General features: G+C 54.9%; 5 protein-coding genes across 5 annotated transcripts in view; 2 read left to right on the forward strand and 3 right to left on the reverse strand.

Annotated features, from left to right (window-relative positions):
- PTSG_04041 (uncharacterized protein) overlaps window positions 1-2,503 on the reverse strand; it is a gene marked incomplete at its 3' end in the record, with an annotated part of 2,880 nt that extends 377 nt beyond the window's left edge. The window contains exons 1-9 of the mRNA XM_004994881.1: window positions 2,336-2,503; window positions 1,917-1,991; window positions 1,725-1,776; window positions 1,536-1,595; window positions 1,145-1,242; window positions 933-987; window positions 740-815; window positions 484-534; window positions 246-336 (exon numbers count right to left, since the gene is read on the reverse strand). Coding sequence (XP_004994938.1) covers window positions 246-336; window positions 484-534; window positions 740-815; window positions 933-987; window positions 1,145-1,242; window positions 1,536-1,595; window positions 1,725-1,776; window positions 1,917-1,991; window positions 2,336-2,473 — 696 coding nt within the window. The 5' untranslated portion in view covers window positions 2,474-2,503. The remainder of the gene's footprint in view (window positions 1-245; window positions 337-483; window positions 535-739; window positions 816-932; window positions 988-1,144; window positions 1,243-1,535; window positions 1,596-1,724; window positions 1,777-1,916; window positions 1,992-2,335) is intronic.
- Window positions 2,504-2,541: 38 nt separating this feature from the next.
- On the forward strand, window positions 2,542-8,736 carry PTSG_04042 (uncharacterized protein). The gene is made up of 10 exons (XM_004994882.1): window positions 2,542-4,151; window positions 4,419-4,891; window positions 5,405-5,854; window positions 6,155-6,242; window positions 6,469-6,795; window positions 7,037-7,146; window positions 7,320-7,601; window positions 7,797-7,946; window positions 8,107-8,249; window positions 8,453-8,736. The coding sequence occupies exons 1-10, from the start codon at window positions 2,582-2,584 to the stop codon at window positions 8,520-8,522; spliced, it is 3,663 nt and encodes a 1,220-aa protein (XP_004994939.1). The 5' UTR covers window positions 2,542-2,581; the 3' UTR covers window positions 8,523-8,736.
- A 175-nt stretch (window positions 8,737-8,911) lies between these two features.
- On the reverse strand, window positions 8,912-11,222 carry PTSG_04043 (peroxisomal targeting signal 2 receptor). The gene is made up of 5 exons (XM_004994883.1): window positions 11,041-11,222; window positions 10,629-10,692; window positions 10,224-10,382; window positions 9,849-10,080; window positions 8,912-9,554 (listed from the first exon to the last, which is right to left on the reverse strand). Exons 1-5 carry the CDS (start codon window positions 11,135-11,137, stop codon window positions 8,970-8,972), a joined length of 1,137 nt encoding a protein of 378 aa, XP_004994940.1. The 5' UTR covers window positions 11,138-11,222; the 3' UTR covers window positions 8,912-8,969.
- On the forward strand, window positions 11,193-12,232 carry PTSG_04044 (tetratricopeptide repeat protein 36). Its single transcript, XM_004994884.1, has one exon. The coding sequence runs from the start codon at window positions 11,314-11,316 to the stop codon at window positions 11,965-11,967; it is 654 nt and encodes a 217-aa protein (XP_004994941.1). The 5' UTR covers window positions 11,193-11,313; the 3' UTR covers window positions 11,968-12,232.
- The window catches only part of PTSG_04045 (Gfpt1 protein), a 7,885-nt gene continuing 7,553 nt past the window's right edge, over window positions 12,169-12,500 (reverse strand). The window contains exon 7 of the mRNA XM_004994885.1: window positions 12,169-12,500. This exon is cut by the window's right edge and continues 545 nt beyond it. The gene's annotated coding sequence lies outside the window, so the exon portion shown is untranslated.

A 12,500-nucleotide genomic window follows, 5' to 3' on the forward strand; every position in this document is an offset into this window, starting at 1 on the left:
CAACAACTACAACAACAACAACAACAACAACGACAACAACAACAACAACAACAACAACAACAACAACAACAACAACAACAACAACAACAACAACAGCAGCAGCAGCAGCAACAACAACGACAACAACAACAACAACAACAACAACAACAACAACAACAACAACAGCAGCAGCAACAACAACGACAACAACAACAACAACAACAACAACAACAACAACAACAACAACAACACACACACACACACACACACGCCTGGTCGATGAGAATTGGAATGGGGCTGGTGTCCTTCGGGAGCTGCAGTGCCAGCGTCAACACGTCCCAAGGTGCCCACGCGCCCCTGTGCACGACAGCAGCGAACATGCACACAAGCTTGAGCAATTGTGCACCGACACTCAATGCTGCACACAGTAATGCAAACACACACATACACACACACGCATTGTGTACAATTGCCCCTTGATCCAACTCATGTCAATCAACGTACTTGTCTTCGCCAAAGTATCGCAGCATTGCGCGCTGGCTGACAGGGGACTTGCTGCAGAGATCATGGATACCAAGCGAGATGGGCGAGGTGCACATCATCAGGAATCAGACGGTGAGGAACAACATGCAAGAATGCAGCTTCGAAACTTTGCCAACCATGGCTCGCACACACGCACACATTGACACACATTACGTAAACACACGCACACACATACACTGTAACACACACACACACTGAAACACACATGCACACTGACATAGTGGAGCACAAGGGCGCAAAGACGGAGACAGAATTGAAGAGTTTGGGTTGCTTGAGCATGCACATGAGAGCACCTGCGTGCAGTGTTGGTGGCAACGAGAGCGTGATGAGTGTTGACTGGAGGGACATCAGTCACGTCACATCAGCCAGAAAAGTGAGCAGCATGCACACGACCAAGATGGCAAACACACCGTGTCCACCCATGCTGTGCCCGCAGACGCCCTTCTCCTTGGTGACGTTGAAGCGCTGGCTCAACAAGCAACGCGATAACACAAGCAAGCAAGCAAGACACCGCACGTTACAAGACGCCACATCACGTCAACGCATATCACAAACGTACAGTGTTCAGCACATGATTTGTCTTCACACAGCGGCATGCAGGTGTGCACGCGCACAGTCGCACTTCTTCGATGAGCGCGGGAAGCTCCTGTGTGATGTACGTGAACATGCGGTAGTGGTCCTCCCACGGTTTCTCCGTCGCATCCACATAGAAGCTGGCGCCTGCACGAGCGAAGGCGTTAAGGAATGCATATCAGTGAACATGAGAGAGTTTGTGAGCGAACATGAGTGTGTGTATGCGTGAACATGAGAGTGTGTGCATATGCGTGAACATGAGAGTGTGTGTATGAGTGAACGTGAACGTGTGGTTGAGTGAACATGAGTGTGTATGAGTCAACGTCAGTGTGTGTGTGTGTACGTCTCAAGTCATGTGTGTCTGTATAAGCATCAGCATGTAGACCGAAACGTAAACCAAGTAAGACCATCCATTCATGTGTGCGTGATCCCCGGCTTACCTGGACCGTACCAAGCAGATTCTACGGTCTTGTCCAACTCCAGTCCTCTTGGGCTTGTGTCTGGGTGTAAGCCAAGCATGGAAATGACAAGCAAGGATTAGAAAGGCAAGGATCACCAATGCACAGCATAGCCACCCTGCCCTGCAGCACACTCACAGACACAGGCACACAGGGTATGTGCGTTCGTACCTGGCCACACCATGCAAAGGTTGTGCTTGCACAGGTACTGTTGCGTGCCTCCCTACACAGACAAACAAACAACGCAGTTGCTGCTTGGATTAGATGCAATGTCCTTGTGAGCAAGCCTGACGCGCAAGCAAAACATGTGCAGCACACACATACATCTCAAAGGCAAACACCCGTGGCATCATGGCTGTGAACCTGCTCTGGACACGTCTGCTCTGTTCGGGAGAGTCCAGAGAGGAAGTAAATCACTGGCAAGCGTTGCTTGCTGATCTAACCGTCCGCAGCGTGTGATGGCACGGGATATGAGGAGAGTACAATGTCGTTAGAGAAAGAAGAGCGGGAAAGCAGTATGGTCTCGGCCACGACATCATGACTGCGCTTCTGTTTGCACCGAACACACACACACGTATATACACACGTGTAAACACACACGTGTAAACACACACATGAACATACCCATGCACGCACACACACATGCACACACACACAATCACACACACACACACAAACACACACACGCACACATACACATGCACAAACACATGCACACATGCACACACATACACACACACACACAAACACACACATGCACGTTCACATACACACAAACGCACCGCTCGAGGGCTGAAGAAGCTGAAGCGCATGCGGCAGTGGAGGGTGCTGCTCCAGTGCTCGTACGTCCGTTGATGGCCGTCATGGCAACGAAAGCAGGCGACCTCGCGCACATCTCCACTGTCCTCCTTCGCCTCCATAACCGACCCTGAATTCAGTCTCAAACCATGAACACACACAAATGGGACGACTGCGCACTTTCAGCACAACAACGTGCACGCACACACACCACATACACCACACCACACATGGGGGAGAACGGTGGGGTGCCACGGCCGGCACTGTTGCTGGCACAGCAGCCGCAGCAGCGGCGGCAGCAGCAGAGGCTGGTGCGGGTGTTGGATGCGTTTGTGCAGGACAAGAAAGGCCTGCTCTCGCCAGCTGCCCAAGGAAAAGCGGAGGCTGCGCTGCGAGACGCCGGGGCGCTTGATGACAGCCATGTGCGTCGCGTTCGTGGGCTGGAAGATGACATGACACAGATGCAGCGTCGTGCATGGAAAGCAGCCAGGCTTCTTGCGTGCGGGGTCAAGGCATGGGCCAATGGTGCCCATGACCAACAGCAGCAGCAGTCGCAGCAGCAAGAACGTCAGCAGCAACAGCCGCAGCAGCAAGAACGACAGCAATATTTACACCACCACCACCACCAACAACAACAACACCAACAACAACAGCAGCAGCAGCAAGAGCGACAGCAAGAGGAGGAAGGACACTCGACCGCAAGAGAACATAGGGGCCATGCCAGCACCCACACTAACACTCACGACGGCCAGCCACACGACAGAATCAATCTGCGCGAGCAACGTGTGATCACAACTTGCGTGCTTTACATCGACTTGTTGGGCCTGACGCCGCATGTGCCGAGCAACGCACTGCCGCCGGTCAAAGCGCGAGCGCCGCGAAACACCCCTGCCCCAATCCTTCGCGCTGCACAGGGCAGCGCAAAACCCTCTGACGCACGAGATAAACAGGCAACCCACCGAAAGTGCCTCGCCATCATCTGCGACACGGTGCTTGCCGCCATCCCGGGGCTGCCGCCGACAGCGCTGTCGCTGATGCTGCCAACACTTGTAGTTGCCCTCTCGTATCGGGCGTTTGGTGCAGCGGTGTCTTCAGCGGGCACAGCGGCAGCAGTTTCGTTTCAGGTGGCCACCATTCGCCTCAAACATCACAACACGCCAAGGGACGCCGTCCAGTCTGCCGTTGCGCTGCAACACACAGCGCAGCTTGAACACAGCGACAGCGACAGTGACAGCGATGGCAATGAAAGTGACGATGACAATGTTGACGATGGCCACAATGGTGATGATGATGGCAGTCCTGTGACTGGTGATTTTGAGGGCCATGCGGATAACGAGGTTGCTGGAGAGAAAAGCAGCCGTGACAACAGCAGCTCGTGCACTGCATCACACCCTGCATCATGTGCAGCTGCTACCTCACACGCCAGCAACAAGTTGCCCAGCCATCGAAGGCAGGATCAGGCCCTGTGTGATCTCGAGCGGCTGCTTGTGCACGAACTACCGCCTGACACAAGCTTGGAGGCGCTGTTTAAGGCGAGCAGTGGCGCATCCAGCCAGGCGCGATGGGTACGCACGGCCACCTCCATCTTCATCGCGGCCAACCTGATGCGAAGGCACGGCGTTGTGACGCTGCTGCGGATGCTGCTCACAGATGGGAGTGATGACCAGACCACACAGGACAGTAAGGCATCGTCCACGGTGATGTGGCAGCGGGCGCAGTTTGCTGCCATCATGATTGGCACGCCCCCGCGCCAGCCGTTCTTCACCCATCACCGCTACTATGCACGCGTTTTCCCACAACGTGAGTTGGTTGATGGGTTGGTCACACGAAACGTTCGCGAGCCTGACTTGTACTGGGGCTGTGCTTGTACTGGTGGTGTTTGCGTTGGTGAGCACTGTGCACGTGTGCGTGCTTTTTTACATGTCCTCTCATCAGTCAGTCACGCAACACATGCACATCCAACATCAACAACCCGTCTGCGCTACCTCACACACGCACGTCTGCGCATGTTAACCTTCACTCCCCCCCCGTGCACACTTGTATCCCTCTCATGCTGCTTTTTTGCAGTGCGTGCTGTCATCTGCCAGGGGCGGCGTGTGCGCGGCAGTGGCGCATCATCATCAGCAACATCAGCAGCACCAGCTGCTCGTCACGACGGCAGCAACGGCAGCGGTGGTCAGAATGAGGAGGATGAGGTGTACACAGAGTTGTCGCTGGCTGCGCAGCGGGCAGCATGTTTAGCTGTGTTTCGACTCTTCAATGCCGATCCCCAGCTGACATACACGCACTTTCTTCGCCAATTTCTAAAGCCGTTCCTCATCTACACACAAACAGCACGCGAGCCGCAAGATGCACAACACGCGCGGTCTTCAGCATCACCCCAATACACTCGTCGAGACGAGCAGCGACACAGCGATAGCAAGGATGACAGTCGGGCCAGCAACGACAACGGTGGCAACAGTGTCAACGCTGATGATGATGCTTCGTGTCTCCACAGCACCAATTCCATCCTGTGCTCATCGCGTGACGTGGAGGAGAGCGTGTGGGTGCTACATCGGCTTCTTGTCCTGCACGGGCACAGCAGGGATGTGTTGGATCTGCTGGTTGCCGTGCTGCCTGCGCTTATGACGCTGGCCCACACGGCGACGCGCACGCACTCGCACCTCTCACCGCAGCTGCGGGAGCTGCTGCAGACATGCATCAAAGCAAGCAGCCGCGTTGCTTGCAGGCACGCCCTTGCGCGCTGCCTGCTCCACTCTCCAACGTGCTACCATCTCTGCTTCGCTCCAAGTGGTGACGGCGGTCTTCACCTCCAGCGCCAGCAGCAATACGACCGCGCTGATCACCAGCAACAACACGAAAAAGAAGAAGAAGAAGAAGAAGAAGAAGAAGAAGAAGAAGAAGAAGAAGAAGAAGAAGAAGAAGAACAACAACAACAACAACAACAACAACAACAACAACAACAACAACAACAACAACAACAACAACAACAACAACAACAACAACAACAACAACAACAACAACAACAACAACAACAACAACACGAAGAGCAGCGCTCGCGTGTGTGTGCATCTGTCCTCCGCTGGGAGTTGCAGCTTCCTGTCGGTGATGCAGAGATGGACATGATGGATGCGGCGTATCTTGCGTTTGTGGTGGACGCAATGGCAAGCACAGGGCAGCAGCTGTTCCTGGAAACGCTCACGCATGTATTTGAGCGCGTGCAGCCACAGGAGGACGTGGGACCCAGCCAACACGCGAGTGGTGATGGTGCAAGTGGTGGCGTTGGCGGGGGAGGGCACGCAGCGATTGCGACGACTGCCAGTGGTGTGACGAGAGAACGGCTGGTAATCGGCGCGCTTCAGCCATCATCATCACCACCAACACCATCACCGTCACCATCATCCTCGTTCGATGTTCCCCTGTCCATTTTGATCCGGGTGGAGCGCCTGCTGGCTCTGCTTCTCGAGCACGTTGCTCCAGAGGCCATGACAGACGCGGCAAAGGTGCGGTCTCTGCATGTGTAACTGCTCTGTGTGTGTGTGTGTTCTTGTGTGTGTGCATGTGTGAGTGTGTTAGTGTGTGAGTGAGTGAACATATGCATGTGTTTGTGTGATGTTATGAGTTTGCGTGGAAGTGTGCGTTTGTACACACGCGCGTGCATGTATGTGCATGTGTGTGTGTGTGTGTGTGTGTGTGTGTGTGTGTGTGTGTGTGTGTGCGCGCTGTGTGGTGTTCCCCGGGTGGGGCATCGTCTTTTTGATTTGATGCAACCATCCATGCAACCCACCCCTCGAAACCACCAGGGCCTGGCGCTGGTTCACGCGCTGCTGCTGTTCCCCCACGAGGGCGTCACATCCGCGGCGCTCAACGTGCTCGATCTCCTGCTCAGCGGTGAGCACTTGCACCAACATTCGGAGGTCGAAAGGCTGCTTAACACCTGTGCGTGTGGGTGTTGTGTAAATGACAACTTCTTGATTATTCGCACCCAGATACTCTCTCTCTCTGTCTCTGTCTCTCTCTCTGTCTCTGTCTCTCTCTCTCTCTCTCTCTCTCTCTCTCGCTCTCACGCATGAACACACATCCCGCCCTCTCTCAAACACAACATGCTTACGTGCAGGCTTCATTACCGTTGAGCGGTCGCTGTGGCCGCTGCTTGATCAGTGTATACCAGCACTCGATCGCTTACGGAAGAGCACGGAAGTTAACACAGCAGGCACACGCACAGACACACGCACAGACAGCAACGCCCGTCCACCGCAAGCACGTGGCACCGCTACCGCCACCACCACGGGCGGGAGTGACTATGATGACACTCAAGATGCGAGCGTGGAGGGGCTGGCAGATCGACTGTACGTCTCAATTCGCACGCGCGCAGCATGCTGGTCTGGCCTGGGCGAGAACAGAGAAGCAGGACCGAGCCACGAACAATGCGACAGCACTGAAGGTGTGGACAGAAGTGGTGCTGCAGTTGAGAGTGTGGTGAAGTGTTGTCAGTGAGCTATGAGTGGTGCACCCAAGCGCCGTCATACGCCCGCACATACACGCTGACACACACACACACGCACACACACATTCACTCACACTTACACGCGCACACATTCACTCACACTTACACGCACACACACACACACACTCACACTCACACACACTCACACTATCTCGTGTCAACAACATGATGCGTGCAGGCGCCACTGCTGTGGATGAGCTGCAACGCATCTTCACGGATATCAAAGACCCTCTGATGCCCGTCCGTGCACATGCGCTCGTACAACTCCGCAAACTCATCAATGCAAAAGTGTGTGGGTGTGCACGTGCGAGCATGTGTCTGCTGATGATCGTGATTGTTGCCATGTTTGAGTGTGCGTGGTGCTCCTTACGTACGTGCAAGGTTTGCACGGACAGCACAACAACGCACTCATCACCACCACCACCACCACCCCATGTGTGCATGTATTTGCCTGGCAACAGCGGGAGCAAGTGAAAGAGAACCTGAACCAGATCCTTGGGATGTTGTCACCATGCCTTGGTGACCCAGACAGCTACCTGTATCTCGCTGCCATCGATGCATTGGCGGCACTTGGTGCCGCATTCCCTGCTGCGGTCCTTCCCAAAATCATGGCAGAGTTTCGCGATGGTTCACTGGCCATTGAGCTTCGCCTGAAAATAGGACAGTCCCTGATGCAAGTGGTGCGAGCGCTCGGCTCCGCTCTTCCAAAACACGTCCACCTCGTCCTCCCCGCAATGCTCGACGTGCGTTTGTTCCCTCGTTTGTGTGCATTGTGTGTGTTTGGGTGGGGAAAGCAGAGCTTCTGTTTGTTTGGGGAAGGCTTTGATGTTGTGCAAACACGTTGATTGTGCCTGCTCTGCTCTGTCCTCCGTTAATATACATCCTGCTCCATTCCTACTTCTCACCTCAATCTCACGCGCGTGCACTGGCCACTGCAGATGTGTCGCCGCGGTGATGAAACGCTGCGTGCGAGCTGCCTCTCAAACTTGGCCGAGATCTGTCAACTTCTTCGCTTTGCCCTCCAGCCGCACATGAGTGAGGTTGCGCACTGCATCTCACAGCTCGCCCTCCGCGACCCCTCGGAGCAGGTGTGTGGGTGTGCATATGTGTGTATGCATGTTTGTGTGTAACATCCTTGTGTGCAATCAACTGCTGGCATTCGCATTTCACTGTCTCACACACACACACACATGCACACACACACACACACACACATGCACACACACACACGGTGTTGCTGTCCCGCAGGTCCGCCGCGGCGCCATGCATGTCCTCGTGTCCATCTTGAAAGGTCTTGGGGCCGATGCCCCGCACGTGCTTTCCGGGCACATTCGCCCGCTCGTGCACATGTGTCGCAGCGTCGAAGACACGGACCAGGACGGCGTCACGCGGTGTGTATGCGTCGTGTATATGTGCGTGTATGTGTGCGTGTACGTGTGCGTGTATGTAAAACCGGTTACGCAGGCGTTCGCACATATTTGTGTGTGTGCGTGTGCGTGTGCGTGTGTGTGCTTGTGCTATCAACCGTCCTCGCTCCAATGAATTGCTGCCCTCATGCATTGTGTTGTTGTTGTGGTGTTGTTGATGATGGCAGATTCCACGCTGCTGCTGCGCTTCATGAGCTACAGAGCATTGCAAGATCGTTCCTTAAGCTCAATAGTTGACCTGGGAATGCCGGAGACCCTTCGCGTGTATACGCGCCACTCGAGCACACGTGCTTGCACTCTTGCTTGTTTGGTCGTCATATGTATTTGCATAGTATTGTTGGAACAAATCGTCACTAGCTAGTAGTAGTTGGATACTTGGTTTGGAATAACACAGCAGGTGTTGTGTGGTCGTGGTGGTGTGCAATCAACGATAAATCAACAGGCAAGCGAGTGTTGTCGTGCCAGCGAGCAGATGAGGGTGAAGTGAATGTACACACACGGACGAGTACACAAGTGCAAAAGCATGTACATGCACGCACACACACACAGACAGACAGACAGACAGACAGACAGACAGACAAACACAGACAGACAGACAGACAGACAGACAGACAGACAGACACACACAGACAGACAGACAGACAGACAGATAGACACACACACACACACACAGACACCATCGGTTCAGACCGGATGCACACAGATGGTGCTGTCCCAGGAGCAGTGAGCGACTTCGGGTGCAAAGACATTAAAGTCAACGCCCGTGACAAACTCCGTGTGTTTGGACAGCAGTCGTGGTCGTGGCAGCAGTGCGTCTGCTTGGCGTCCCAACACCCGTTGTTGTAATGGCACTGATGATGGTAGCACAGTCGCCGCTTCCGCTGTTGTTGGTTTCGCTTGTACTTGAGATGAGGGGGTGGTGATGGTGGCGGCGGCGGAGGAGGAGGAGGAGGAGGATGATGACGGCGGTTGCTGGCGGGTGGATGTGTCGCCGTGCTGGCCCATGGCGGTGCGAAGCGCACGTACATTCCAGAGGAACGCACACATGTCGTAACTGCCTGTTGCAATGACATCGACATCAAAGGGGCTGCAGGCAACTGTGCGGACTGCAAGCTGGTGTGCCTCGAGCACATACAGCGGGACGGCGCTCGGTGCCATGCGCAGGTCGAAGCAGCGCACTGTGCGGTCCACGCTGCCAGATACGAGCATGTTCGCGTCGTACTTGTTCCAGTCCAAGCACAAGGCTTCATGCGCATGCGCTTGCACGACCTAGCACAAGTAGGATGATGAGCAGAAGAGGAGGTTGAGACAAATACCACGAGCGTGGATGAGAAGCAGCGAGTTGTGCGTAGCCAAATGCATCTCGCAGGTACGCAGGTACGCAGACACACACAGGCACACACACACGCACACAGAAATACATACACACATACACATCCGCATCCACAGACATACGCACGCACACACACACATACATACGCACACACACACACACACACACACACACACACAAGCAAGCAAGCAAACGCACAGCAACAGAACTATGCAGGCATCACTTCCAACCTGTGCTGGCCTTGGAGCACGTGTGTCCCAGACAGATACAGTGCCGTCCTCGCAAGCGGAGGCGATGGTATGCTGGCGGTGAGGCGACCATCTGACATCGTACACGAAGCCTTGGTGGGACAGTGTGGCCAAGCTGTGCCCTGACGCACCTGTGGCATCCCAGACCTTGACAGACTGGTCCCATGACGAAGATGCAAAGAGCGCGCCCTCACGTGCCTGGCAGTGGCTCACCCTGCGCAAGCAAGGCCATGACGGATGGAACGCAGGAAGGAAGCGTGTGTGACCGCTGTGCCTATTGTATCTGGGCGCACGCTCCCTGTACAGCTGATCAGCGAGGGATTTGCAAGCAGCTCACACATTCCCATCAAGGACTACCTGGTTGCCTCTTTGGTGTGTTCTGCAAACACGTGCAGTGGCTTGGACATGTCTGCAATGTCCCAGAGCTGACATGTGCCATCGCCACTGCAGGTCAGCAACTGATTCTCATTTGTTTCCGCCCATGCCGCAGAGAACAGCCCATCCTTCCACTCTGCCCTGTTGTGTGTTGTGTGTGCGTGGATATGCGTGTGTGATGTTAGTGGCGAAGAGGCAGGTCAAGCCAAGCATGCTGGCCATCCGCTCATACACACACACACACATATACAAAGCACACACACACACACACACACACACACACACAACAAGCACACACATACACAAAGGCACACACACACACACACACACACACACACAAAGGCACACACACACACACACACACACACACACACACACACAACGTACTGGGCGATGGTGGCCCAGTCCTGCGATCGATCAAACACAGATACGCTGCCTTTCCCAGCAATACCTGTCGCCAGTCAGCCAGTCAACGTGATCCCACCACACGTCCAATGCAAGGGTGAGTGAGGACGCGCCACTGACTTGGATTGCACGCAGCCACGCACGCTATCGTTGCCACCCACTCAAGCTACCCAGCCACACACAGAGGAACCAAGCAAGCAAGCAAGCACACACAGAGGAACCAAGCAAGCAAGCAAGCACACACACACACACACACACACACACACACACACACACACACACACACACACACACACACACACACACACACACACACACACACACACACACACACACACACACACACACACACACACACACACACACACACACACACACACACACACACACGGACCAAAGTGTTGCGCGGAGGCGACGGCGAGGCGGTCCCCCGTGTAAGGGGAGAAGGCGATGGCGTAAGGGTGCACGCCATCCACCCGCAAGCACACCATCGCAAACACAACACAACACACCACCAGCAGCTGCTGTCCTTCCTCTTCTTCCTTCTGCACACTTCGCTTCTTGCACAATCAACTTTGATTGCACATTATTCTCCCGCACACAAAGCACAACTCAAGCAACACCACGCCACACCAGCCCAAGCACCTTGCTCCCACAGACGGCCACGATGACCGACAAGGCAGACCAGCAGCCCCAGCAGCAGCAAGTAGAGGGGCATGTGCCGTGCGAGGAGGATGTGCTTGAGGCCATCTTCAACCCCAACATGCCCTTTGGGTCTGCAACACAGGAGCCCGAGCTGCACGGCCCAGCGGACGCGAAGGAAGACACGGAGGAAGAGAAGCGCATGCGCGAGAAGGAGCGGGCCGCCATCAAGCTCGCCGAGGACCAGAAGCTCGACGAGGCGCTGGCGGCGTTCTCGGAGCTGATCAAGGAGAACCCCTCGCGCGCAGCCGGGTACAACGACCGCGCGCAGGTGTACCAGATGAAGGGCGACAAGGATTCCGCCATGAAAGACCTCGACTACGCCATTGAGAAGTGCGAGCTGAGCACCAAGGTGGCGCAGCAGGTGTATGCCCAGCGCGGCGTGCTCAAGCGCCTGAACGGCGACACAGAGGGCGCCCGCAAGGACTTTGAGACAGCAGGCATGTATGGCAACGCCTGGGCGCGACATGAGGCCGTGAAGCTCAACCCATATGCGGCACTTTGCAACCAGATGCTCAAGCAAGCCGTTGATAAACTCAGCGGCAAGGCACCAGAGGCACAGGCAGCAGCCACCAAGGGGCAGAACGGAGACCACACCACCAGCACACCTTCGTCATAAGTCTGTGTGTGTGCATGTTGTGGTGTGTGTGTGTGTGTGTGTGTGTTGTGGTGTGTGAGTGTGAATGTGTATATGTGTTGTGTGTATGTGTATGTTGTGGTACATCACCAGATCACCACGTCTGTGCACCATCCTTCTTCCCCTTCACCTCAACACTTCCTTACCCCTCCACCCGCTCTATCTCGCATATTTGTCCTTGTCCACGTGCAACCTTTGCGTTCATTCGTTCGTCGATCACCACCATAAACAACAACAGAGAAGTGGAAGAAGACATGAGGGCGTCGTAAGAACGGAGGAAGGATGGCAGCAAAAGTGGCAGACACAAACGGCTGTCATGCACATGCACATGCACATGCAACAATAGTAAGAGCAAGCGCAAATCACACGCTGTTCCTTCACAAGCAAGCCGCCCCCACCGCCACAACTCCCATCGACAAACATGCCGCCCTCCCCCTCTTCTTTGGCAAGCTATCACCGCACCACCAACGACAACACGCCACAACTTTTCACCGACCCGACAACAAATTGGAAAG

Source organism: Salpingoeca rosetta (genome assembly GCF_000188695.1).
Source record: "Salpingoeca rosetta unplaced genomic scaffold supercont1.9, whole genome shotgun sequence".
Classification (NCBI taxonomy): domain Eukaryota; class Choanoflagellata; order Craspedida; family Salpingoecidae; genus Salpingoeca; species Salpingoeca rosetta.